This window comes from Hypomesus transpacificus, chromosome 19, assembly GCF_021917145.1.
Source record: "Hypomesus transpacificus isolate Combined female chromosome 19, fHypTra1, whole genome shotgun sequence".
Lineage (NCBI taxonomy): Eukaryota > Metazoa > Chordata > Actinopteri > Osmeriformes > Osmeridae > Hypomesus > Hypomesus transpacificus.
In genome coordinates, this window is record NC_061078.1 from 9,996,087 (window position 1) to 10,023,843 (window position 27,757).

At 48.2% G+C, this 27,757-nt stretch overlaps 1 protein-coding gene across 9 annotated transcripts in view; it reads right to left on the reverse strand.

The window, feature by feature from the left end:
- Window positions 1–1,971: 1,971 nt before the first annotated feature.
- Window positions 1,972–27,757, reverse strand: part of LOC124481509 (C-myc promoter-binding protein-like) — a 39,331-nt gene continuing 13,545 nt past the window's right edge. Inside the window, exons 6-34 of one of the 9 annotated variants that reach the window (XM_047041491.1) lie at window positions 26,286–26,581; window positions 25,886–25,952; window positions 25,687–25,745; window positions 25,390–25,534; window positions 24,845–25,020; window positions 23,746–23,846; window positions 22,461–22,676; window positions 20,685–20,830; window positions 20,002–20,040; window positions 16,897–17,030; window positions 16,662–16,794; window positions 16,337–16,543; window positions 15,968–16,096; window positions 14,319–14,463; window positions 12,910–13,029; window positions 10,853–10,972; window positions 10,438–10,593; window positions 9,140–10,317; window positions 7,766–7,979; window positions 6,862–6,971; window positions 6,143–6,318; window positions 5,718–5,888; window positions 4,804–4,987; window positions 4,290–4,544; window positions 3,505–3,622; window positions 3,249–3,275; window positions 2,581–2,743; window positions 2,375–2,439; window positions 1,972–2,207 (exon numbers count right to left, since the gene is read on the reverse strand). In XM_047041491.1, the coding sequence (XP_046897447.1) occupies window positions 2,071–2,207; window positions 2,375–2,439; window positions 2,581–2,743; window positions 3,249–3,275; window positions 3,505–3,622; window positions 4,290–4,544; window positions 4,804–4,987; window positions 5,718–5,888; window positions 6,143–6,318; window positions 6,862–6,971; window positions 7,766–7,979; window positions 9,140–10,317; window positions 10,438–10,593; window positions 10,853–10,972; window positions 12,910–13,029; window positions 14,319–14,463; window positions 15,968–16,096; window positions 16,337–16,543; window positions 16,662–16,794; window positions 16,897–17,030; window positions 20,002–20,040; window positions 20,685–20,830; window positions 22,461–22,676; window positions 23,746–23,846; window positions 24,845–25,020; window positions 25,390–25,534; window positions 25,687–25,745; window positions 25,886–25,952; window positions 26,286–26,581 (5,187 nt within the window). In that variant the 3' untranslated portion in view covers window positions 1,972–2,070. Of the gene's footprint in view, window positions 2,208–2,374; window positions 2,440–2,580; window positions 2,744–3,248; window positions 3,276–3,504; window positions 3,623–4,289; window positions 4,545–4,803; window positions 4,991–5,717; window positions 5,889–6,142; window positions 6,319–6,861; window positions 6,972–7,765; window positions 7,980–9,139; window positions 10,318–10,437; window positions 10,594–10,852; window positions 10,973–12,909; window positions 13,030–14,318; window positions 14,464–15,967; window positions 16,097–16,336; window positions 16,544–16,661; window positions 16,795–16,896; window positions 17,031–20,001; window positions 20,041–20,684; window positions 20,831–22,460; window positions 22,677–23,745; window positions 23,847–24,844; window positions 25,021–25,389; window positions 25,535–25,686; window positions 25,746–25,885; window positions 25,953–26,285; window positions 26,582–27,757 lie in introns of all 9 variants that reach the window. The other 8 variants (XM_047041490.1, XM_047041494.1, XM_047041495.1 and 5 more) reach the window with 8 other exon arrangements.

Below are 27,757 nucleotides of genomic sequence, written 5' to 3' on the forward strand. Positions count from 1 at the left end.
TGACTATGCACAGTATAAGTGTTTTTATTTACAGTCAAAGATCACCCTGAAGATCCAGTCAAAGGTACATTATCTTCACCAGATCCAAAGACCTGTACAAGTACAGATGTGTAAACACTATGAAGATTTACAAAATGTATTTTTCTACAAAGGTCAGATAAAATATACATGACCTAAATACAATGCAACATTTACATTTTCTTTTAAACAACAAATATATAATACACAAATTGACAGCACAGCTTTCGCAAGCTGCTGGTACCCTTTTACTTGTTACTTTATCTTCTGAACTCATGGGGTTTGTTTTATTTTTACAGACAGGCTGTAAAGAATCTCAAGCTTTCAAAACAAAAAAAGTGACACTTCCTGATCAATTGCATAGAACTATTCTAGGCCTGGTGACCTCAGCTGTCAATCACTGAAGTGGCCAGTGCTCATTGGACGCTACTTGAAAAGAGGTCCTCCTCCAGCCATTACGTTAGTCTGTTGAGTTTTGACTACAAGTCAAGAAACATACCTCACTTCAAGTGAGACACCTCTTTAATGTAAACCCATGAGATGAACAAAGCCACTCAGTTACAAACACATTCTGATATAACAGGGTATCTGATGATAATGCTCTGCTACACTTAAAATGAGGGGTTTGGGGCACAATTTGAAATGGTGCCTGTACAGTTGACAAAAGCCGAGCTTTAAAATAAAGAGGTGTCTACTTCAGGTGGGTCGAGACTATTCAAACAAACATTCGTTATCATATTTCAAGGCAAAACTGTGCCTAAAGGCTGAGATTTGTACTATTCATTTGAACTGTATCAACACAGCTACTGATATCCTGGTGCATTCATCTTTTGTCTTCACCGAAGTACTGCGTGTATCACATAACATTCTCGTGTGCTTTTGCACAACCATTAACTGGTTTTTCTGATCCTACCACATGTAGTTTAAACTATACTGCAGGCTCATGTTAATACAGAATGCTAACTTAGATATTTGTCTGCAAAATGAACATGTAAAGCTTTTAAGGATGTTTCAAGAAAAGGATGAGCTTTGAGTTCATCCATCTGGACGACAACTGAACTGTTCCTTTGATCAGTATGGTTACTTGGACCAACACTGAACAGTTTCTGATGTGAGAGAGAGGGGTAATCAGTTACTGCATCAACTGTTGTGTCATTCATCACATCTATAACAGACCGTAACCACTTACATACCATCTATCATCCATACAATCTGTTGTACCATCTTTGGACAATAGAATGTTGGTTTGTTGAGCAAAAATACTAGAAACTACTGGACAGAAAATGCCTTCTCACTGATTTGTATAGACATCTACAAAAAACCTAATGTAATCTGGAAGGGAGAACCCCAGATATTTAAGACAGAAATAGTAGTATTGCATGTGTATTACATTTAGGTAGAAACAATATTCTCTTCATTGGACCACAGACCAAATGCAGTTAATGTGTCTTTGACTATATTAATACTAATACTGCTGTCTGACGTTCCATTTTCTACAGCATAATGTCCTATTGAGGAAGTTAAAAAAATTAAAATAGCAACAATAAAAAGTTTTAAGCTAAACCTTCAAATGTTTCACGGTAACATACGTTTTCGTAAAAGAGGAGAGCACAAATTCAACATTATAAAATTGACTTTTGACTGATTTAAAATGACTTTAGTGCATCCGTTCACTTCTCTATTTCAGCTATTCAGATGTTTAAACTGTGTCTAACTTATGCAAGTTGTCTTGCCTAGTTGTACAAGTTGATAAACAGGATGCGCTAGCAACAAAAGCTCCATAACACTAACATTGGTTTGTCAGGGATCTCCCCATCCCCACCGCTGCCTGTCTGCTCATTACGTAGGTGACCAAAACACAATCTCCTTACGGTCACTCACATTCACAGATTCCTTTTTCTTCCTGAGCTTATCTTAAAGTGATCCTCTCGTCTTCTGTCTTCCGTTACCTGTAGTTCTGGTTGTGAGCTGAGCCAGGCGCACAAGGGCGTGTGCCGTAGGTCTGGGGTCACACATCGAAGGTGAGGTGGTTAGGTGGGGGGGGGGGAGATGTCAAAGGTAGGGTTCGCCAAATGTCTTGCGGCACTCCATGACTCCTGCGCTGGGGGGGCGGTCACAGTTATGAGTGAGTTTGACCAGGTTAGGAGTGAGGCGGTCGTATGCCATCTTGTACTCACGGTCAAACGCATCTGAGGAGGGATGGGAGGTGAGATTGAACAGATTGATGTCATGTTCATACAAATAAAAAAGGATACTTACAATTATAATACCCATTTCCATTTGACATAAATAGTTGGAAGTTGTTGGAAAGTGGAAGTTAATAGATACTTAATTTGTATGAATTCATGGAACTCACCAATATCTATATTATCCTTTCCCAAAGCTACCAAGGACAGGAAGAGAATATCTCTGTACAAACTCCTGTGAAACACAGAGCACGACAACAGTAAACAAACACAATTCCTTCCCACAGACTTCTGCATCATCCATCAAGTGTATATTGCAACATGCCAGAAGCCCTCAGGGCTCCTCAGTGTTTCTGTGGCCTGGGTGACCCCTGACCTGTGCCTCCTGACGCCCAGCGTCTGGCCCAGCAGCTGGAGCAGCTGGCCCATGGGGCGCGTCACGTCGTTCCTCTGGATGCTCTTCACCACGCTCTGCAGCAGCTCCTCCCCAAACGGCCTCTCCTCCTCCCTCACCGGCCGCGCCAGCGGGTAGCCCACGTCTGCACAGGACACAGGGGCAGGGTGGGGGCAGAGTCAGTGTGGGCCAGGCGGATGTGGCCAACTCTTCCACCTCGTGTGTACGTGCAAACACGCACACACCTTGTCATAATCATTTACCTGTATATACACACGCAGCAGACGTAAACCAAAAATGCAAAACTCGACCTCAAATACATTGGTGTATTTGAGATCCAACAACATTACGACAAACATATAGCGTTCCATAAATAATTGATCACCACCACTAATATGAATATAATCATAGTTTCACTCAAATCACCACAAGGACCATCATTCCAACCATGACTAAACAAAAATGGAGCTGCTGGATTGACAACACTATCTCTGTATATCCAGCAAAGTTGTGTACGATAATAACATTTGACAACAGAAATGCACTTGAAAGTTGGACTTTCCAAAAGAAACTTTTTAAAACGCACAAAAAAACAAAACAAAGGACAGGTAACAAACAATGGGAAAGCCCAGGACGCAATTGACACTCACTGTCTAACAAAAGCGTACAATTATGTCCTGCAAGACAAGGAAACAAGATTTCTGTTAGCCAATAATCAGAGGACATCACAGTTATGACACGTCCCAGACTCTTAGTATGGCATGTTCCTAATGTAAGATTGGAACAAGGTTTGGATATGTTACATAAATAAATACATTAGAAAAATAAAAAAACTGGTTTCAAACAGACAAAACGGCCCATGCCTTTGCTGTGTTGTGTGTCCCCGTGGCGAGGGGGAGGACTTACTGTGTGTGTTCCAGAGGATGTAGAAGGGCTGGACGGGGTCCTGGTGAAGCTTCAGGTTGTCCCACAGGATCTGGATCAGCACGTGCTTACTGTCCTCGGACATCCAGCTTCGGGGGACCTGGGGGCAGGACACCAGGGTCTTGAGCCATGCGGGCAGGAAGACACATGCGTATGCAGACACAGTACCTCTTGCACTGTTCACCAAAAACACTACTGAGGAACACATCTCACAACTTCGTGTGAATTATCATCATGACCATTACAAACAAATGAAATTTAATGTTTCTTTTCTGTGTCCTCTTCGTCTAAGGCAGTAGAGAAAAGACAGTGTGACCGTTTCAGAGATAAGGTAGTGTATTTCTGGATGGAAGGTACTGAATCTAAATGGTTGTGATTGCTCTCCAGCTCTTGACTGTTCCGTCCGTGGAAAATGTTGAGCCATATGCAAGCCAGGGCAAAAGAAAGTACTCCGTTCGCTGTGTGAGCCAACCATTGTTCTACTGTTTTCAATGTTTTTTGATCACTTGACTAATGGAGGCCGTGCCACTCTCACAAGTGGCCAACAAAGACTCAAGCAAGTATAAATGAGACATTTGCCAAATTGGCAATGGATAATGTCTGTTGGTCCAGGCTACAGTCATATGGAACCTTATTAATCTATGTTTTGAGTTTTGCCAAATATTCTTAATCATAAAACAGAATCAGGATTCCCATATGAAGAAATGTTTCCCCACCCCTAGTGTATCTATCGAGTATGTGCAGTACGTGTGTGTGTGTGTGTGTACCTGAGAGCCCCTGTTGCAGTGCTCAGAGGTGAGGATGAGGCCCGGCAGGTTGCTGGGCAGGTCCAGCCGTCTGAAGTACCACACCAGGTTCCAGTAGATGATGGGATGGAGGTCCACCATGTCGGATGCCGTGATGACGGCGTCGCCCTCGTTCTCCAGAAGACTCTCCAGCTCCTTCCACAGCACCAGGGGGCTCAGGTAGGGCACCGTCACGGGCTCAGGGTTGTGAAGACGCCACTCCATGCTCAGCGGGTCCTGGGGGAAGGGGGGGGAGACAGGGAGGACAGCGAAGGGAAACGGACATGGTTAGACCTCCGTATTTATTGTTTTTAGTCAATGGTACAAACAACATGAGGCGTTTGTTGAGAAGTACGTCTCAGGACTTTGAGGGTTTAATGAAAACACACTTTAGGGAGTCAGTAAACGTTGTGAGAGCGTGCAAGAAAGAGAGAGAGAGCGCCAGAGTATGAGTGAGGGTGTGCTTAAGTGTATTTGCGTGTGTGTGTGTGCTCACGGTGGCTTCGTTGAGGCGGCTGGGCAGGCTGCCGCTGGTGGGGACCCAGTGGTTGAGTCTGGGTGGCTCGTCCATGGGGCCCAAGGCGCTGACGCTGCGAGCCATGGGGGCCCCCGGAGACAGAGTGCCCTGGCGACGCTCGCTGGGGATCTCTATGCACTGGGCTCTGGATGAGGACAAAACTCTGCTGGATAAAACGCACACACACCCGTACACAAACACACACACACACACGCGCACACACACCCCCGCACGCACACGCAGAGAGACACATCAGCAATCTGGTGGATCCTTACACAGACAAATAGATAACCATATGTTTGGGCAAACTGTTAGACACGCACACACCAGGCTGCAGCAGGAGCCAGGTGTGGCAGATTGGGAGCCTGCTGTTTTACAATGCAGATGAACAACATGTGGATGCTGAGGGGCGACTTCAAAAGCATTCTCTAATGAGACAACAGAAGCTCAAAGAGGGTCGGGCCTCTGGGTGAGTATCCAGTAAACAGACAGAGGGCCCAAAACACCTGGGCAGGTCCCTCCACACTGGGCTCTTCCAGCCTGCTCAGGTCTTTTCAAATCCAATCACATTTGATTTTCATGGTGTTTTAGCTACGACACAAGAGGCTAAGCTCATGCGATGTCTTGCGTGACCATAACCAATGTCCAAAGCCGTCGCAGCTTGATTATGTCAGCTTACTGGACAGTCTTCTTTCAGGATGATGACCCAAGCACCAAGTCAGCACTCCTATGTAGCTACTTGGCCCGGTCTCGGACAGGGTCCAGAGCTTTATGATGGATTAAGTACTCAAGACCATCGTCATTAGTGAACAGAGAAAAGCTAGTTGGTCTACTATAACAAAGGGTCACTCTAACTACGAGGACGATTCAACTGGGGTTGGGGGGGCAGTTACCTGCTATTCCCCGCACATTCCTGGATGGTGATCCTGGGGGAGGGGGGGGAGAGGGCGGTGGTGGGACAGGGGGTGGAGAGCGTGGACGTGCCCGTGTCCAGGCCCGTGGACACAGAGTAGGAGGAGGAGCAGGCCGCCTCGTCTGCAGACGGGCTGCTCTTCAGGAAGAACCTGGAGGGGAGGGAGGGAGATGGGACATAGTGTTTGTGGCAGTGATATGATTTCAAAACAAGGGCAGATGCGTAGAGAAGGGACGAGAGACAGAAGAGAAGGACGGGGAGAGAGAAAGGGGAACAACAGGAGAGGAGGACGAATGGTAATATGAAATACAATCGGGAACAGTCTTTCAAATGCAAGGGACATCACATTACTACATGAACAGCATTGTCATGTCAAACGAGTGCTGGTGTGCAGCGGTGTCGTACCTCCCAGGGCCGCGCAGGTCCCTGATCTCCACGTTGAGGAAAGGGAGGAAGGGGTTGCCGCAGAAGGGGCAGGTGGTGTTCAGGTTGGAGTCGTCGGCCGTCCAGCCGGCCATGATCTCCTCGTCGTACACCAGGCAGTCACACGTCTTGCAGCGCGAGCAGCTGGAGATCAGCAGCTGGACAGAGACAAGATGGCGTCAGGAAGAGTCGGGACAGGACAGCTCCCCTGACTGAGCCATATTGTATCCCCATGGGTCTCTGACAGTGAGAATTAGCGAAACCAACATATCAATGTTGGTTTCGCTAATTCTCACTGTCACTGTGTAAGAACGTCATCATTTTAACAGTAATAATATAATGGCAGTAGTAGCAGTATTAGTAGTGAAAATACTACTAGTAGTGCTAGTAGTAATAGTCCTTACAGTTACAGTATAGTAGTGCTTGTAAAACTAGCAGTCGTACTGGTTGAAGTACCATTACTGTGGGGAGTCAGGTGGCTAGGGATTTGGGCTCATAATCAGAAGGTTACCGGTGCGATTCCTGGCTGTGCCAATGACATTGTGTCCTTGGGCAAGGCACTTCACCCTACTTGCCTCGGGGGAATGTCCCTGTACTTACTGTAAGTCCCTCTGGATAAGAGCGTCTGCTAAAATGACTAAATGTAGTATTGAGTACAGTGGTTGTAGTGGGGATTGCAGTAGAAGTAGTAATGTTCTCACCTCCATGGCGTAGTTGTGGAAGATGCTGGTGTTGCTGGTGTAGAGGGAGGAGCCCAGGTCTGACTGGGCCCCCTCTGGGAGAGGGAAGCCAGGAGAAGAGAGCACACAGCCTGGGGAGAGGAAGAAGAGGAGAGAGAGGAAGAGGAGAGAGGAGGAGAGAGAGGAAGAGAGAAATAGTATGGGAAGAGAGAGATGTGAGGGAGGGATGTTTGGTCATAGGAACAAAAGGTGGGAATAAGAATGAAAGGTGTGCAGAAAGAGGGATGGAAAGGGAAAAAACTGACACTATGCTTCCTCCAAATGTACTTGGTCTCCTCATTGACAGTCAATGAACACGGCCCAACATTCTGCATGTTAACTAACTGGCAATGGAATGCAAATCAGTGTCTCAACAGGCCAAGTGAAGAGCTCCAATCAGAGTGCATTCATCTTGAGCCATCTATAGGTCTGATTGTTGGCTTTGGAATTGCATGTCATCAGTCTAGTTTCCTACAGTAGTGTTTGATGCTGTAAGGTTTGACTGGGTTCTCCAGCTGTACTCTCCCCCCAGTCTGCCACAGTAGACCATCACAGTGACCTACTGGGGGGATTATTCAAGTCTATTCCCCCCCCCTCAATTCATGGTAGATTGGCCTGAAACAAATGCAGGTAACCTTTTTGATGAATGTTTTGCATAAAAGCTATTTGACGGTATGTTCAGTATGTCAGCCATGTGAGTATCTGTGCTTATGTCCATCCCATAACTGAGACATACCAGCCAAGTTTTCTGTAGTATGTTAACTATGTCTAGTTTTGGTGGTAAGTCTGGATGTCACAGTGTCTGACTGTGGGTGAGAATCTCAGGTATGTACTTAATGTAGGTATGTACTATAAAGCTTGTTCTAACAGCAGAGGCAGGTCTCACCTGGGGTCCGGCCAGAGCTGGAGCCCAGGGTTGGGCTCTCCAGCCTGGAGCGGAGGGGGCTGCGTCTGGGGCTCCTGCGGGGCCCCGCCGGGCCGTTCCTTTGGGGGGAGATGGGTCCATCTGGTTCTCCGTAAGCCTCCTCATCCAGCAGGGAGCAGCAGTCTGGGTCTCCCATCCCCAGGGAGGACACGCTCAAACGGTCACTGTTACCGTCCTAGAGGAGAGAGAGGGGAGGGGGGAGAGAGAGGGGAGGGGGGAGAGAGAGGGGAGGGGGGAGAGAGAGGGGAGGGGGGAGAGAGAGGGGAGGGGGGAGAGAGGGGGGAGGGGGGAGAGAGAGGGGAGGGGGGAGAGAGGGGAGGGGGGAGAGAGAGGGGTGGGGGGAGAGAGGGGGGAGGGGGGAGAGAGGAGAGAGGGAGAGAGAGGGGAGGGGGAGAGAGGGGAGGGGGGAGAGAGGGGAGGGGGGAGAGAGAGGGGTGGGGGGAGAGAGGGGGGAGGGGGGAGAGAGGAGAGAGGGGAGGGGGAGAGAGAGGGGAGGGGGAGAGAGGGGAGGGGGGAGAGATGGGAGGGGGGAGAGAGGGGAGGGGGGAGAGAGGGGAGGGGGGAGAGAGAGGGGAGGGGGGAGAGAGGGGAGGGGGGAGAGAGGGGTGGGGGGAGAGAGGGGGGAGGGGGGAGAGAGAGGGGAGGGGGGAGAGAGGGGAGGGGGGAGAGAGGGGAGGGGGGAGAGAGGGGAGGGGGAGAGAGGGGAGGGGGGAGAGAGAGGGGAGGGAGAGAGGGGAGGGGGGAGAGAGGGGAGGGGGGAGAGAGAGGGGAGGGGGGAGAGAGAGGGGAGGGGGAGAGAGGGGAGGGGGGAGAGAGAGGGGAGGGGGGAGAGAGGGGTGGGGGGAGAGAGAGGGGAGGGGGGAGAGAGAGGGGAGGGGGGAGAGAGGGGAGGGGGGAGAAAGAGGGGAGGGGAGAGAGAGGGGAGGGGGGAGAGAGGGGAGGGGGAGAGAGGGGAGGGGGGAGAGAGAGGGGAGGGGGGAAAGAGAGAGGGTGGGTATGAGGGTGGGGAAGAAAGAGAGCGAGAGGCAGAGAGAGATGGTTGATCAAGGAAAGGGTGGGGGGAGGTGAAAATAAGTATGGAGAGAAGACAGAGAGAAAGAACAAAAGGAATAATGGAGGGTAAAGAGGGCGGAAAGGGAAGGGAGTCATTAGGGGGAATACATTTGCATGGAATTTAGACATTTATTGTTTTTCATCAAAGCAACAGGATTACAAATTGCTGTATATTCTTTGAGTAGCCACCTGGGGGCAGTTGAGTTCTGAATGAGTGTGGCTGGCACAAAATATCACTCAAATACGTATAGAAAATAACTCAATAAAAACATCCAATTGTACCTTAGTGGGGGTGGTGTAGGTGGCCAGACGCGAATACCAGCGACTGGCCTTCTCCGCAACGCCTTTTCCAGCAGAGAACATGCTGCTCTTGAACACGTCCAAGGTGGGGGTGAGGAGGGAGTCCAGGGCGAAGGATGAGGATGTGGGCGAGGGTGACACCAGACCCATCCCCTGGCTGTCATCCAGCCCCCTCTCCCTGTAGGGGCTGGGCCGGGGGCTGGGGGTGGCGGTGCCTGACCGAGGGCATGACGGGGAGGACCAGAGGCGCTGGCGGGAGGCCCCGAGGTGGGACGGCGAGGGCGAGTGGTAGGTGCTGGAGCGTGGCACGCCCGCGCTCCTCATGGGGGAGCTGTGGGGCAGGCTGGCGCGGCGCGGGGCGGAGAGGGTGGACGCGGGGTGGAGGAGGAGGGGGCTGGAGGGGTCCTGGAGGTCCATGCTGGGGGTGCGGCTGCTCAGGGGGCTGCCCATGTGGCTCATGTAGAGCTCGATCTCCCTGGCCAGGTGGCGGCGGACGGTCGGGGTGCTGACCTCGTCCTCGTCACCGTCCTGGTCCTCCTCCTGGTCCTGCTGCGACTCCGACTGGGCCGCCAGGAGGGAGAGAGGGTCGAAGCCGGTCTGGATGCCGGTGCGTTTGACGGTGCCCCTGGAGGCCGGGGGGGTGCCCTCGCCGGCGTAGCTGGCGCTGCGACCCACTGCTTTCTTGGCGGGACCGACGTCCATTGTAGGCCCGTCCAAATCGAGGTCCTCCAAATCGAAAATGGCGTCCGTGTTGCCCTTCTCGTCATCGCTCGACTCCCTGTCCTCTGCATCCTCGAGGTGCTGATGGACCCTGGAGGCGCCTGGTCGACCCTCCGCTCCCTTCTGCCCGCCCAGCGCCAGCGAGCGGGGCCTCGAGGTGAAGCTGGTTCCAGACAGGATCTTGGCATCGGCGCCCAGGTTCTCTGCTATCCTGGCGGGGTCGGTCTCGGCCTGGCTCATGCCCAGGCCCAGGACTGGGATGCCGCCCACCGTGTCCCCGCTCAGCCTGCGCGTGCGGACCGCCTGCCAGTCCAGGGCAGGGCGCCCGCTGGCCGAGGACGACTCCTCCAGCGCGCTCTTGTGTCTCCGGCGCAGGCTGTTGCTCTGGATCACCCCTATCTCCTCCAGAGAGGAGGTGAAGAGAAGACCGGCCACATGGCCTGGGGAGGGAGGGGAAGGAGAGAGAGAGAGGGGGGGGATGTATTCATATTTATATCAATATCCAATTAGGCAAGTAAAGATGTGTCCTGACATTATTTCCTTTAATAATGTGTTATTACCCGAGCTGGTTATGCCCTTGATCTCACAGGCTGCGTTGTCATAGGGACAGTTGCCACGGACGATACCAGGGCGAGGCTTGAACGGAGCGTTGACTTCTGGGAAATCTAGCTGGGGCAGGCAGTCCCCACTGCCCTTAGCACTCTCTGTTTCTGATACTACACACACACACACACAATAAACACCTCAAATAAAACGGCAATTTTATAGCGCCTTGCAAATAAAAATCCACTAGAGGGTGGCAGAGATTCAAATAAAGCAAGCTTGCCCTTGATAGAACAATCTCTCACTGTCGAACATCAGTGTAAACAATGACTCACGTAAAAGAGTGTTTGTTTAATACAGCATGGAAATGGAAAGCGAGAAAGGAAGTAGATCGAAATATTTGGGTATAGACGTTGCTGTGGCAACACTCACGGGAGCTGCAGTCACTCTCTTTTTTGTCGTCCTTGTCGGGGATGGCGTCTTGGGTTGTGGGGTCTCCTCTACGCACCTCCTCTTTGGACAGAGAGTTGTAGCCCAGGTCTGACTGGTCACCTGAGTGAGCGAGGGAGGAGATTCAGATGGGAATGAGAGACAGGAGAAGAGGGAGATGAAGAGCAAGAGCAAATGAGAAGGAGAGAGAGGAGACAGAAGCACATCCACATACAAGTCACGTACTGTGCAGTCAACACCACTGAAACAGGGGAATAAGACGTGTCAGAAATAACTCTTAGCTAATGGTTGCAACCTTCTAAAAAAAATAAAAGGTAGATACACAAGTACCACTACTGATACAACCAACAATGCCTTCAATGCACAACGCAATGACATGTAGAGTTGTTCATGTCCTACCAGTAGCAAAACAGGTGAGTGTTAAACCAGCTAAACCTAAATCCTGTCTCTTTAGTAAAGCTACAGATGAAGAAACAATAAGAAAAGAAACACTACAGGCCAAGTTCTCCCTCTCTCTGCATTGCTGCCTGGTTCACCTCATACAGATGAGTAGAGTATGATATGCCTGCTTTACATCAGTGCTCTCTACAGCCATGAGGGAGCGGTTTCTCTCCTTTCATCTGGTGAGATATGCTGAATAAAAGAACAGGCTCATCATCCTCGGGGCTTCAGCAAAGTTAAGTTATGGAACTTCAGAGCCGTGTTACAGCGCATACTAAACTAGGCCTATACCGTACTCACAGTATGACGACAGCAGCTATCTGTCAAGTCGATGCTATTTAAGGCTTTCTCTTTCATTTATTCCCGCCTCAATTTCTGCATGTCTGTCTATCCATGTTGCTGCACGGTGGGAAGCCAGGTTTGGGTCTCCAGGCAACGAGCTGTCAGATGATGAGCACTCTCTTTCATCTTTCCCGTGGACCTTTCCGGGTTGTCCTCTTTTCAATAAACCATGAGGCTGCACGCCTCTGGAATCCTACACAAAGCATCTCACTGCCAGACTGATGACTCCTGACTCGTGCAGTGAGCAACAAGCTCTCCCTCCTTTGCAACACAAAAGCCTTTTTCCTGTGTTATAAGGACTTTTATTCTCTAAAAGTCTCCCAGTAGAGTTGTAATATCCATAACAACCATAATTTCAACGTAATCAAAAAAGAATAGGCCTCCTGGCTATTTCTCAGCTTGCACACATCACTTTAAGAGCAGTCAGGTGGAAGACAACAAAAGAGAGGGAGGGATAAGCTGAAGGAGTGGAGTGGACCACAAAAGACCAACAGATAAAGGGACTGAAAGAGAGATACGGACATAAGAGACACTGATTCTTCTCTTTTATCGAAGGGCCCGAAATTGGTTGAGAAAAACAATACAAAATCAAGAAGACAAAAACAGTGGAGGAGAAAGGGGTAAAGGTGTGGGGGTAGAGAGAGAGAGAGAGAGAGAGAGAGAGAGAGAGAGAGAGAGAGAGAGAGAGCAAGAGAAATGGGGGGGAGAGAGGTTGAATCCAGTTCTTTTCTGCCAGAAAAAGGCACAAGAGAGCTGTTGAGAGAGACGAGTCAGACAAAGGAAAAGGGATTTCCAGACCGACACACAACAGACAGAGAGCTTTACCTGAGAGGTGGGGGGGGGGCTCTTTGGGCTCAGAGCCCCCCCTGTGTGAGAGGCCCCCCCGGCCCTCCGAGCCCATACCGCCACCCCCGCGGCCCACTGCATGCAAGGGCACACACAGGCAGGGCCAGAGTAAGGGGATGGGTTAGAGGACAGGGCACAGAACATGGGAGGATCAAACAGTGAAGGGAGGGGGCAGGGAGCATGACAAAATAGAAGGCAGGATCGGGCACGATGCGAGTGGAGGATGAGGGAGAAAAGAATGTAGAAAAGGGAGGGAGGAAGCCAAGGATGAGGTAAGGAGAGAGGAGGGGAGGAAATCAAAGAGAGGGTTAAGAAGAAGGTGGAATAGAACGAAGAAAAAAAAAAGGCGGAACAAGATGGCGGATGGCCCCGAAGGTCGTAGCCAGACAGCCGCCATTTTGAAGGTGTACCTGTGCTAGATCTATCGTCAGTGGGGTCTACTTTGATGGAGTCAGTGGCGAAGGGGCCCTGCTCGGCCGTGTTAGAGCTATCCAGGCTGCCGTGACTCACAGCGTCCAGGTCGCTGCCATCTGCCCAAAGACAACAAGGCGTTAAAGGAAACTGGTGCCCATCTTGGCTCCAGGGTTCTCAGTTTTATAGAAGGCCTGGGTGAAGTTGACCCATGAGACACCGTTCAAAGATCAGATCTGTGATCAGAAGATCAGAAGTTAAGGTGCGGATGAAGCTGATCTGTGTCTAGATCTGTGTCCTGAAGGCCAACTTCAACCCAGAAAGTTAAGACTCAATAATGAGAGGCCGTTTATGGTCATTCTACTTTGGAATGGCTTCTTTGTGTCAGTTAAAACAGACTGAACGACTGACAATTCATAAATATACGCAAATAACAACTGCTGTGAATGGTGATGTGGACTGGCCTGTCTTGTGAAGGATTAGTGTATATTATAGTGGATCTGAGTTTGCTTTTAGGTGGACGTCTGAGGACAAGCAGTGAATAAAGGACCTTCTGTGAGGGATGAACAACAGATCCTATGGGGGAAAAACACACTAACCCCATCCTGTTAAAGTTGTCCCTAAGCCGGCGATTTCTGTGCGGGTGAAGAACGAGAGAATGCGTGAGCTTATTCGGCAGAGTAGATGTGCGCTTGGCTGTAGGGATCAAGTGAGTCCAACTCAATTACGGACAGATGATGAGGCCAATACAAAGATAACACTAGGGGAGAGGGGTCTGGGTCACTCAACTCCACTCCACGTTCTTTGTCATTTAAGAGGAGGTTGGGGGGGTTGATGGGGCAATATCTGGAATATAATTGAAGTTATATATGCGTGTCCTGACCTACAGGTCTACACGTTAAGTTGACCAAAAAGGGGAAGGAAAAACTCATCGTATTTCTCATGAACACCTCACCTCTCCCACTGCCCTTTCAAACATACTTAAAGCTCCGACTCTAAATCAATATGATGTTAATTGGGACCATGCAGAGTGCTGTGCTCAGTCGGGGTTAAGTGAAAAGAAGGGAGTGATTGCTGTAGGAAGCAGGGGACTGCAGGCAGAGGATGTGGCGTGCTCTCTGGAGGGGCTGGGCGGGGGGGCTGGGCGGGGGGGCGGGGGGGACTAAGCTGCATGCAGAGGAGCTAGGCTGTTTACAGTAACACTCTGACTATTGTTTTTCACTAGCTTTATATGTCTATTTGATATATCATTAAAAGAAAGTGTAAATGTCAGAAGGATTGTGGATGATGGAGTTCAAGTGCTGCTGTTGTATAAACTGTTGAGGAAAACAGCAACAGCCGGTGGTGTTCCCCTAAAACATAACATAAGCAATATTTCACATTTACAAGGAAGGAGTCATGCATTTACCTGACAACGGGCTCTGGGTGGGATGGGCCTGCTGTTTCCGTAGCGCCCGTCTGAACTGGGCCACGCCGAGAACCACGTTCCTCAGTTTCATCCACAGGAAGTAGCCTCCTCTGGTGCTGGAGGGCCAGGTGCTCTCCAGCACCGCCTGGAGAGGCAGAGGGGAAAAGGAAGATGTGAAGGAGGGAACATGGAGAAAAGGGAGTCAAGGGAGGATTAGCAGGAAGAAAGAGAGAAGAGGTTGGAAGACGGAAAGAGGAGAGAATATGGGCATTTAGTCAAAAGAGAGGGGGATGAGGACAGGGAGGGGAACGAGAGAAGCAGAGAGGAGGAGGACAGGAAGTAGAAAGTTGTTCCCCAAGGACGGAGAGATGGAGGAGCAGAAAGAAGAGGAGAGCGATGACAACCAGGAAGGGAGAGGAAGGGGGAAGGAGGTTCAGAGGTGAAAAAAAGATGACAAGGTGAAGAAAGGAGGCAGTCTATGCATACCAAGCTACATTTGAAGGTTACAATAGGTACACGCTACTCCCACAACAACGTATTTTGGTCCTCTGTCTCAAGTCCACATCACACAGTACTAGAACTCCCACACAGGAAAGGAACACTGATAGAGGCACGTACACAGCCAATTGCTATGCAGTTCTAGCAGGCAGTGGAATAAGGGAAGCTGTGTTTATTAGTGAGTCAAAGCAGTCCCTGTGCAAAGGCTCTTGATAATTGGCCAGGTGAAATTAGGTTGCTGAGCTAAAACGGGCCCTACGTGCCGTTGTGATGACAACAGAGGCTCGCCCAATCCTCGCAGGGACGCTGTCTGGAAGAGCCAGTCAGAGTGTGGGTGATCCAGACAGCTGCTCGCCCTGCCACCAGGACACGTTCCCCACACACAGTCCAATGGGAGAGGGGGGCATTAACCTCTCACAGTCCTGCTATCGGTTCATCTGTTAGCACACACATAGGCACACAGGCTGCCACACGCAGCCATCAACAGGCTGCCCAGACACAGATTAAAACCTTGCATGCAAAAACTGTCTAATCCTCCGTCTGCTTCAGATGATTTGCGTCTGAGGAAGACAGGGGGAAAAAAAATCCTAGAGTAATCAGTGCCTCTGAAGCAGCCATTGATTACCGAGATAAAATAACACCGCCCGTGGCTGCCATTTGTCACCGAATGTCACAGAGGCAAAGATAGTACAGGACACTGATGCAACCTTTAGCAAGGCCACATTGACTGGTAACCGCAAATGAACATCAATGGACTCATTTCTTTTTTTTTTTTTTTTTACTTCTAGGTTGCCAGATAGATGGCGGGTTGCCAGGTTTGAAGACTCACAAGTCATCTTGAAGCCATGTGTGATTACAGAGGCTGGGGTAACAACCTTGGGAGATTGAAAATGTGAGCATCTGTTACTTATCTAAAGGCAGACTCCAGACTGCCTAATCAAAAACATAACATTGATGAGGTAAATAGCCAACATTTTGATATCTGTCCAAAAAGAAATTCAAAAGAAAAGGTCTCCTTTGAAAACTTTAAAAATCTATCCAGGAAAAGTTGAGATTAATAACTCAAGTCTACATTTAAATATCACAGGGTGAACCGTCCGCCTCAGGATGTTCCAGTGCTTTGCCTGATTGTTCCAGAGTCAGGCCCTCACCTTGTTGTAGTAGCCGTAGGTGATGGCGTTGGGGTGGACCCCGGCCTTTTTCATCTCAAAGAGGACCCTGACGGCCAGGACAGGCTGCCCGTACTGACCACACAGCTGCATCAGCACCCTGTAGCACACCTGGGAGTGCACAGAGCGAGAAGGCTGCTGTATGTTATCCTGGCTTTGAAATGTGAAATGATCACATGATGACTGATACAGATGATGATATGGGCTTTGACACTCAGTAGAATACATCACATAACAAAAGAACATTACAGAGCATTGTAATCTTTATTTACATTTGAAAAAAAAAAAGGATTTCCCCTCAGTTTTAGCCTGACTGACGGCTCAACATGTTGTTCACTCTCAGCCTCGTACCTCGTCCGGAGGCTGCAGCTTCTTGGTCTGCATCTTCCGCAGGACGTCGTAGGCGGTGCGCAGCGCCCGCACCTTGGAGTGGCACACCTTGACGTAGGCGGGCAGGCAGATGAACCACAGGCCGTAGCAGTGACGCAGCAGACACTTGGACCACATCTGGGGGATGGACGAGTACTTCTTGGCGATCTTCTGGGCCGACTTGATCTCCTGTGAAGACGAAATGAGGTTGGGTATACTTCACCTGTTTACTGTTTCATGCGTGTGTGTGTGTGTGTATGTGATAATGTGTGAGTGTTTGTGGTGATTTGTGTGTGCTTTCATGAACCTGCTTGGTGCGTCTGAACATGGGCGCGGGGCTGGCGGGGCAGCTGGGCCGAGCGGCGAGGCGAGAGGCCGGGGTTCGGAGCCCCTCCATGGGGTCGAACAGGTGGAGACTCAACACCGGGAAGCCGTCATAGCTGTGTACAAAGAGGCCCAACACGTCACGCACGGTGAGGTGAGACAAAGCCACTGTCACCTGTCCACATGCCACACTGACGGAGCAGACGAGCCGCCCCTACCTGTAGCACAGGGGATACTCCTCGCCCTCGGGGAGAGGGGGCAGCTCTGGGGGCGTGATGAACACTGTGTGCTCGCTGCGTTGGGATTCGTCGATTTCGATCAGCCTGGTTTCCTCCGGCTTATCGCTGTCCACCTGGGGGGGGCATCATTGGAAAAGAGGATTTAATTGGGGGAAAGGTTGAATAAAAAGACATGAAAACAATATACAGTCCAGAGCTGGTACAGGCTCGCTCTCCCCAACAACTCAATAGAGCTCGCTCCTATTGATAGAGACAACTGTGTCTGTGTTGGTTGTTCACAAGACCGGAGGACTGCGGGTGACCTCGTTTTCACAATTGCACTCTCTTATTGTCTTCCCATTTCTCTCACTCCGTCTGTCTCTCGCTGTGCGCAGCAACTGTCAGACAAATTGCTTGTGGAGTGGGGAGTGTGGGCTCCATCTCAATTGCTTTTCGCTCTGTACTCCCTGATAGTTCCTGGTGATTCACTCATCAATCAGTGTCAATCCTCTGAAGGGTCTACTGATTAGGTTGAAGTGTTTGTGCCAGTGTTAGAGGTGGAGCTAGCAATAAAGCTAGTGGTTCTGTCTAGCTTTATTGATGAAGCTCTATTGACCAAGCACAGTGGGACTGTAGCACATACTCAAAATGTGTTGCTGTACATAAGCGGCCCATTATTCTTATCATCATGAGTGCAGGTTTTGCCGTGACTAAGCACAGCACCACACTCCAGGTGTGGTCTGCCACTCTGTCAGTGCCACCCACCCTCAGACATCTTAAAAACATTTGGAGCAAACTGCAGCACCAGTTGCTTATCTAATCACATACGGCCACAGATGGGCAGAGAGCATAAACAGAAAATCTACCAAATTGATATTTGATACTAAAAAAATGCTGCCCGATGAGGAAAAATTAAAGGAAACCAAGCCTTTTATTCTACTCTCAGTAGCAGAATGTTACCCCTGAGAATCACAAACATGATCAAATTATAAGTGCAAAAGCTATTGTCAAAACATGGACGTAATTGCCATTCTTATCTTTAATGCACAAATCCTTTCTATCCCCATGATCTCATTCTTTCTATGTCCTACTCTTCCTAAAATTACTTGTTCTTCCCATTGTGAAAAAAAAAGATGTTTTGTTGTTATCTCTCCTTCACATATCTCTTTATACTGGCACCACAACATAGAAAACAGACAGGTACATCATTACCTAGCCTCCACAGTAGAAAGCAATAATTATTAGAGCATTATCGCGAAGTGCTTTTTGAATGGGTACTATACTTTGCTGTCTGGTTCTTAAACAAATGGGCTTTTAGAGACCAGGAATGTATACGGAAAACACACCTTGGCGAGAAGATGGTTGAGAGACTCTGAGTTATGGCTTGATGATGTCTGAGACTGGAATATGGAAGTGTACATAATATTCAAATGTAGGTTTTATTATTTATATATCTGTATTGTATAACCTGTGTGTGTAGAAAGAGAGAGACGGAGAGAAATGGCAGAAAGAAAATGTACATGCAAGCTGTAGACACCTCAGAAAGGGAGGATTTATGAAGTTCAACAACAAATCGATGGTTTAAAACGCTGTTTATTCTGTTAGTGGTTGAACTCAATAAATGTACACCTGTCAGGAGCTCGGGTCAGAGTACGAGCGGGCTTCTGCTGAAAGCTACCTGAGACCACAGAACAGCTGTCTCATCACTGACCACTGCCGTGTTATCTGGAAGAAAATACTACCTCTGGTTTATTTGTTTTAAGCACTAGTACAGTTTTGGCACAAGTATACCTCAACACTACACAAAATTGAAATCTCTTCTTGAGTGTAGTGCTCAAGACAGTTATTGATTCCTATAACATGTATTTTGTTACAAATAAGGTTTAACTTCACGAATAAAACACCAAGAGGAGAAAGTACAACCTGCTTGAATGTGTAAAAGGTCACTGAAAGTGAAGACAGGCAAAGCAAACTAACCACTTTGAATTGTTGAGCTTGAGAAGCAAAGATAAGTTGTTTTTCTTTGTTTCTGCTTAGGAACACTGAGTCCTGTTGGACTGAACATGCAGCTCTCTGAGGGAGTGTGGGAATATTCTGTGTGCGTGTGCAAGGGGACAGGGAGGGACAGTTGTGTAAAATATGTACAGTACGTAGACAAAGCTATTTAATCTGAGTGTAGAGGGGGTGTGTGTGTGTGTTTGTGTAGCAGGGAGACTGAGTGGGATGAACTCTTAGGAGCTTGTGTACTGGACCTCTTAATCCTCCCAGGGACTCCATAGCACAGTGAGAGTATCAACAGGGATTACCCGAGTATAAATCTGACACTGAGGGAGGAGATGAGTGAGTGTTACTGCTTACATCAGCCTGGGAGACAGGGGAGGGGGGGAAGAGCCTTGCAGGCTGGCCCTCAATTCAATTACTTCAAAACGGTCAATTACAAAGCCTCATTGTGGGAAAATCTTATTTTGGTGTCAATTATCAATTATACCTCTAATAATCAACACCTTGCATGACAGTATCCAGATGTGATATTACAATCCTGCTAAAAATATGATTTCACTCCCTGCCTTTCTCTCAAACACAGAAAGACACACACTCTCTGAAACGCAGAAGATCACGTTTGATTTCAGGTTCAGCATTGAAAAACTCTCTGGGCAAACTGACTGGGTGAGACAAATGGAGCAGTTTAGGAATCGTCTCATAACATCATGTTCGATCAAGCATTCTAGAAGTCACTGAGCCGCAATAAGGCTCTATAGTACCTTGCTGGAGTCATGAAATCTTTGGCCCCAGAAATAATTTTTCTGTGATCTGCAGTATTGCTGTAAGTGCTTAGGTGGCAAATTGCACAGTAGCTTACATCTCAATACAGGGAGAGTGTGGAAGACACACTCAAATCAAAGAGTTAAAGTTGGAGGAATTCTGCTTTTGGTTGCAAAACTGACAGGCCCTTTAAGTGTGGCTCAGCTTGTAACTACAGGCAGGACGGGGGTTGCGTGTTCAGTTCTAGTCTGGATCTGGTCACTGGACTGGACTACAATGTACCTTTTCAATGTTCAACACAGTGAGGTCACAGTGAGCGGAGCAGGCACAAAGGACACTTACCTTGCCTCCTTTTTCTGCACTGCGCTCTGAGCTGTACAGCTACTCGCAAAGGCAGGCAGAGAAGAGGAGAGAGGCAGAGAAAGGCAGGCAGAGAAGAGGAGAGAGGCAGAGAAAGGCAGGCAGAGAAGAGGAGAGAGGCAGAGAAAGGCAGGAAGAGAAGAGGAGAGAGGCAGAGAAAGGCAGGCAGAGAAGAGGAGAGAGGCAGAGAAAGGCAGGCAGAGAAGAGGAGAGAGGCAGAGAAAGGCAGGCAGAGAAGAGGAGAGAGGCAGAGAAAGGCAGGAAGAGAAGAGGAGAGAGGCAGAGAAAGGCAGGCAGAGAAGAGGAGAGAGGCAGAGAAAGGCAGGAAGAGAAGAGGAGAGAGGCAGAGAAAGGCAGGCAGAGAAGAGGAGAGAGGCAGAGAAAGGCAGGAAGAGAGAAAAAGAAAGAAAGAAAGGGGGGGACAGGAGAGGACAGGAGAGAGGCATATTCAGTTTAAACGATAGGTGAGAGCAGGCAGGAACGATGGTCACAAGTAATATTACTGAAGACGAGTAGTCATACAGGATAGACAGAACAGCTGGAGAAGAAAACTTGAAAGAAAAAAGGAAAAATAACGGTGGGGCGGGGAGAAAAGAGACATTTGAATAGTAAAGGAGGATTGGAGAGAGGTTGACGCAGAGGATGATTAAGAAAGCTGTGCTCACTTTGTCCACACAGTCGTCGAAGAAAGCCAAGCTGGCGTCTTTGTCACTAACGAAGGAGCACTCCTCGATGAAGCGGATGAACATCTGCGTCTTGGTCATGAGGGAGTAGAACTTCTGGTGTGAGCGGTCACGACTCTTTAAGAAGCCTGAGGAGAAAGAAATAGGTCCAGTTACTGCAGAACAACTGTGATTTATATCAGCATCTAGCGCTATAATATATGTCTCAATAAATTATGATTAACACTAAAGCAAGACCAATGAAAAAGCCTATCTACTAAGGTGACAAAACAATTGCACAGCAATTTGTGAAAGTGACACTTTCTAATAGGTGGTTACTAAACGTGATACACTACATGCCCATGACTATCTGGTTCAATCTATACTTTCAGCAAACAAAATGAGACTCAGTCATGACCTGGTAAACCAACCTCACTAATGAAAAATGGATGGCACTGAACATAAGATTCCCAGACTATGCACACCAACACAATGTTGTATAAATAATTAAAAGGTGCATAACGATATGGCAACATCCAGCTGGTGGGACTAATGGCCCTTATGGTGTGAGAGACCAGGATAAATAACAATTGGCTCTCAGTGCAGTTAAGGAATCCAAGCCTCTGCACTGTGTCCTGGTGGTAAAGCACATAACGAAAGCGGATTCTCTTGAAACGCACGCACACATTCACACACGCTCAATGTGGCCCCCAACACAGCTGACAGTCACCTGACAGGCCACTCCCCCTTGACGCAATTGCCCCTTTGGCACCTGCCTGGGTATGAGTTAACCTTTCCAATTCCACAAAGCTAGTACGCACGGATGGACTGGCATGTGTGTGTGTGTGTGTGTGTGTGTGTGTGTGTAAGTAAACCATCGTGACCAAAGTTAAATTGCAGTTCCTTCAAGTCATTATATGATGTATAACACTGCAAGGGTCCCTTCAAATCTCCAGTGCTTATTCTGCATATCCTGTTTCTCCTATTACACATGGCCTTGGCTCTACTGAGTCTTTCACAGCAATCAGATCAGCCCAACTCATTTCAGATGTTGTATTAGCAAGCTTTGAGGGCTTTGTTCCAGACGCTATCCTCAGGAGCTTTCAACAGCTGTAATTCTTGCTCACAAGCTCGCTGGACTGCTACACACACACACACACACACACACCTTTCAAACACCCAAACGTTCCTTCCATCCAGTCCCTGAGAGAGGCCTCTCATGCTTTAACCAACACCATCTGGGTCTGAGGCAGACCAGCTGTACTGGGAGGGAAAAGGGGAACTATGGATAGTTGGGGGTAATTTTATTTTCTACTGTAATAAACCTGTAGCTACTAATGATATAAAGCTACACTGCCCGTGGTTCAAAATGGCTCTATATATATATATATATATACACACACAGAGAGAGGGAGTAAATAATGACAAACAAGTGTGATGTATATTAGACAAAGCACGCATAAATCTCTGGGAAGAGGGCCACAGCCGCAGCATCCATCAAGATGGAAGACCAACAGGTGACAACAGGGAGGTATATTCTGAATGATTTCAGATGGGCTTTCCAAAGCTTCTTGTTTTGATCATGTCTTGTGCTTTTCCCCTCTGGGTTGTAGTGTTACTATCAGGGTCTAATGACAAACAATTAATATGCCATCTTATGCTATTTATTGTGATTTTATTAAAAGATTTTGGGGACTAAGGGGAAAAATGACGACTCTCGTTAGAGATGTGCCTTTAAACTAAACCTATAGTTGAAGCAGTGCGAGAGTCTGTCCTGACCTTGGAGGTCGAAGAGAGAGCTGGCGTCGGTGGCCTTCTCCGAGGGAGCTTGGGTGATGGGTCGCAAGTAAGAGCGGTAGCCCTTCAAGATGGCCGCCATGAAGCGCAGGAAAGCCTCCTGGATCTCCATCTCCAGCGTGTGCAGGCTCTTGCCGCAGCTCAGCTCGGACGAGTCGCTCATGCTGAGTTCCAGGAGACCGTCTGGCCTCTGTTGGCCTGGGGGGAGGGTGGGATAAGAGAGTGGAGGTTAGTCAAGGATGTTTATGTGTCATCCCTGTGACCATGGTTGGAGCAGGGCTGGTTTGCATTTATGCAGGCGCTGCACCCTGTGTGTGTTTGAGTTGGCACAGGGAGTTTGACAATATCTCTTCTTTCAAGAGGAATTTAATGCACTGTATTTCCCTTTATAGTGCACTGTAGCCAAATTTGGCATTCAATTGAGGAACCCATCAAGTGCAAAGCATTTGGAGGACCATGAACAAAAAGTAGAAATGATCGCATAGCACTGCAATGCAGGTTGAACACAGTTCTGGATCCAGAGTAGTTTCTTTGATTACCATTGATTCAATTTGGTTTTTGATGGAGGTAAAGGGTAAACAACAAGAACCAGGAACTATCGGAGATTTACTTTCAAGAGGTCCTTGAAACTATGAAGTTGCTGCCCCTATGGGTGTGTTGATATTCAATATTCCTAGCAAGGCACTCAAGCAGAAACCGCTTAGATTTTCAGCCTGGCTGCATCCTAAAAATAAGAAATTATTTGTTTCCCACTCCCCCTATTCCAGACTAAATTTTTGTAACACTGAGCTCCATAAATAACAGAGGAAAAACTCCACAATGACATAATGAGGACAGTAAGAGCTGGAGATGAGAGTGGAGAATAAAAAAGAATGTATATTTACAAAGTCTGTATTGGCATGTAGTGTCAAGTCATCAGAACTTTTGAGTGTTGAAAATCACCACCAAAAAACAACTACATCTTTTATTAAGGAGTAGGGCCTAAAGCAGCACACGTTTACTTCCTTGTGAGCCTTACAGATGAACCAGAATATTCTCGTCCCATTTAATGGAACAACATAAAAGGAATAAAAACTGTGATTTTATAAGTAGTTTCCAACATGACTGGACCTGTGACCTACCCTGGTTATTACATATGCTTCAAATCTGATCTGACAATGATATAAAAGCTGACTAAAGCAGAGAAACATCTGGCAACCCGTCAATACTTGACCCTGGTTTTGGTTCCTTTCCTGGGTTTTTGCTGTTCTGTTCAGCAGTTACTCACCGTCCACAAGTTGCTGGTAGAGATGGTTCAGCACATTCATCAGGTTTTTACAGGCTTTCTTTGGCAGGATCTTCCAAGTCAGGGCTCGCTTATCTTCATTGCTGTAAAGCAAAAGCACATGGTCAGCTCAGGAGAGGTTGGGGGAGGGGGCAAAATAAATATGAGCGTTGAAGGCTGTGCTGGGGACCACCCTGGTTTGCTGAGTGTGTCTGGCAGGCTAAGTGACCGCAGGGTATCAGACCAAATGAAGCCACCTGACTAAACTCGACTCTTTGGTACGTGTGCTCTGTTTACATTGCAAGTCACCACTTCCCTAGCTCAAAAAGGGAAACAGGTTGGCAAGCATGAGGTCTATTAAAGAAATATAGTAAATCAGGTGTCCAGTACAAAGGAAGAGGTTTGGGGTTAGGTTGTTGTGGCAGCATACTTTTACATTGAACTGCACTCTTTTCTAGTCCTTCATTTTTACATGAACGCTTTAAAGTAACAGTTTAAAGAAACTCAACTTCAAAAGCATTTCTGTAGAGTTAAATCCACAGTGTTACTCATGCACAGCTGAACACAACTATCCTGGTCTTGATTTCAACACATCATTGCTAAAGTGTTATTTTTATTTGGTGGTAAATCCCTGCTCTTTTGGCCCCATGTTCAAATGCTACATTTGTGACATGAGTGCCTTTTTCAAGATACTTTGACACTTCAAAGGGATGGGTTGTGAATGATAATTGGCAATTTTCTTGTACCCGTGACAAATTCACTTTGAGTTTTCGAGGAAGCCCAAAAATATTCATGAACATTTTTTCACCAGACTTAATTTATCTATGAAAGGGGTGGTTTTGTCCTTAATGAAACTGACCCCACATGCTATTTAACTGTATTATATTCCATGCAACTGCTTGAGTATCTGTTCATTACACTGAAAACAATGAATGAATCTACTAAATAAAGTACAGCATGTGCATCCGGTCTGTATATTTTTGGAACTGGCCTCAGTCATTAGCATTTGCCTAACCTGATATCCAGGCCTCCCAGTTTCTAAGTCTAATGGAACTGACATATGCTACACCCTAGCTCAGAGCGTGGCAGAAGCAGTGCTCACTGGGAGATGGTGTTTGTGTCTAGGTCCACACAGCTGACGTCCGGCGGGGGGTCATAAAGGTCAAAGTAGCGTGAGTCCAAGCCTACGATGAAGGGGCAGGGGGCGCTCAGCACGTCTGCCAGCGCCAGCGGGCAGAGGGGGATGTATGGGCACGGCCAGTGAAACGGAAAGATCATCTGAGGGCGAGAAAAGGAGGGAAGGATGTCAATATTGGAGGTCAGGATTGTAGTGTTTAATAAGGGTCTATTTCTGTAAGCACTCCCCTATGCATTGTTCTCCTATGGGTTATTCGCCATGCACATGTATACTTTGAGTGCAGAACCTCAAGTAAACCAAGTGATGTTTCACGTGTGAACTTAACCTCCGAGTGAGCCTGAGTGAGTTATTATGTTTCCTAAACTGTGTATATAAGTATAAATGATATTTCCATAGGTACAATTGCATGTGTTACAGCTAGAATGATTTTGTGCTTCTGCTAAAAAAGGGAAATCAAATCAAATAAAGAATCTAAAACAAGTTTGCTTTTTGGTCGAGTAACTACTCACAGACACCAGAGCCTCGGTGACGCTGGTCAGCACTGCGGGCCGCAGGGAGTGCACCAGGATCTTGTGTTCTGTCACAGCAAACACCAAGAGCGTGACGGCGTTCTCTGGACCCAGGTTCTGAAGCAGCGTAGAGAACCGACCCCCACTGCAATACCCCCAAAACACACACAAAGTTTTACACTGGACATGCATAATACCCAACAAGCGCCTGTTTCCAAAAGGGAACAGGAAACCACTACAAGATGAACACAGTGTAAATCCTGTTGGTCCTGTGGTTAGGACACCAAAAAACCTTACCTGAGAGGTAGAGGAGACGACACAGGCTGGCTCAACATCAGACTGTCGTGAGGCGAGAGCTATGAGAGTAGAAAGTGAACAAATCAGCATGCAGGGGTATCAGCTCAGACCCAAAATGGCGGCGTGATGCATCACTCAGACAGGCACTACTTTGTGAAAAGATCCATACACGTAGGCTGTAATTCATCAGCAGACTCACCTGCACCAGGATTCTGGGCCTCTGTGAGGAGGGGAAGGGGACCTTGTGCATGAACTGGGAGATGTGCCTGGAAGGAGGAAGATTGGGAGGTTTGTGAGGCCAGAAATAACTCAAATAAATAGAGTGGGGGTGCTTCATCTGTCATGACATTCCTGCTGCATGGTGCAGATTTAGTAACTGGGCCGTAAAACACAGTTAGCATGAGTGTAACCCTCATGCAATGTGTGACCAAAACCTTCCCCTTGTTGGTGTTGAACAGACTTAAAACAGGGCTGGCATCATTTTAGTTGACAGGGTGGGGGAAAAAAACCTAAAGGCAAAGAGCTACAACAAATTATTTTGTCTACAAACAAAACAAAGAAACAAGAGCAGGTTTCATTCAGGGACACTGAAAGCTCACTTCTCGATGGGCAGGACGTGCGGGCCGGAGATGGAGTAACGGTAGAGGAAGGTGAGGAACTTGCGGAAGGCGTCGAAGAAGGGCCAGTGGGAGAGCAGGCAGATGCACTTGTTGGTGTAGATGGAGCGTGGGGGCGGCGCGCTGGCCGCGGTGCCGGTGGGAGATGTGGGGGTGGCTGCAGTGGTGGGGGGGCTCTTGAGGGGGTCAGGGCCTAGCAGGCCCAGCTGGGAGCGCTGCTGCTCTGTCAGACACTCCTGTGGGTAGGGCTCATGGAACTGGATGGCTGCACCATACACCTGGAGAGGAACACACACAGAGTCATGAGGAAGGGTTGCCCCGAATATAGCCGACCTCCAATGGGAATCAAAGGAAAATGACGACTACATGTCTCTGCAAATCTTTACATCACATGCTTATCTGTTCTGTGGGTCATATCCTAACCTCTCTCAGGGGGGGATGTTTTTGTCTTTGGCAGTGTGACACATGTGCGCGCTTGCAAAACACAGAGGCGGGTTCCTGTCCCTGTGTTTGTGTATGATCGGGTCAAAGGCCTACATGCCAACTTCTAAAGGGAGCAACACCTTTACACAGTTAGAGGCGATGGGCCAGCTTCCCACCGTCCCTCTCTCTGACCTTGCCCGGGTTCAACACAGTTCAGTTTACAAAACACACACTGGGCTCAGCAAAACATCCACAGCACAACGGCTAGGCTTGCACAAGCACACACGCATTTCTGAAAACGTGCACGCTCTCACTCAAGAGTCAGCAGAACCAAACCCGCGGGGCTGCCCGCCAGCCTTCGTCTCTGACCCCTAACAGCCCATGTTTAGCTTTCCAACCCAAGCGGCTGCTGCTTTCTGGACAGTAGGCGGGGAGTGGGTCATTTGTATTCATTTACACCAGAGCTTTTGGAACATATTTCAGAGACATATACAAACCCATGGTCATAACCCAGTGGCCCACTTCTGTGGCATGTGTGTGTGTGTGGGTGTGTGTGTGTGGGGGTGTGTGGGGGTTAGATGGTGGGAAACTAATGGTGCCTGTGTGCTGCTTCATCAGTGATGTAGCGAGAGCCCTTGTGGTCCACTCTGGACAAAGACCTTTCAATTTGATTTTGGCATCAGTATAGTCATATTCTTTGAACATTTAGAGTGAGCTGGTTTACAGCAACGACAGACTGCAACTTCAGGGTGATACCTAACGAGATGAGCTCTCCTGTGCGCAGCGTTGCGAACCCCCTCCATGGTTGATCCTGCTAGGCAGTAGTACCGGCCAGCTTGTGGAACTACTGACTGTGAGATGAGACTTGCAAGTCACAGCTCCTGCACTTGGTGACAGAGAGCCATCTGCAGGGTTTAGCCAGCTAGCAGTGAGAAATGCTTCTCCCTCAGACATAGGCTACTGTTAGGGGAAAATATAACCAGGTGAAACAGGAAGCTTCTTTTAAAATAGGGGGGGTGGAGGGGGTTCTG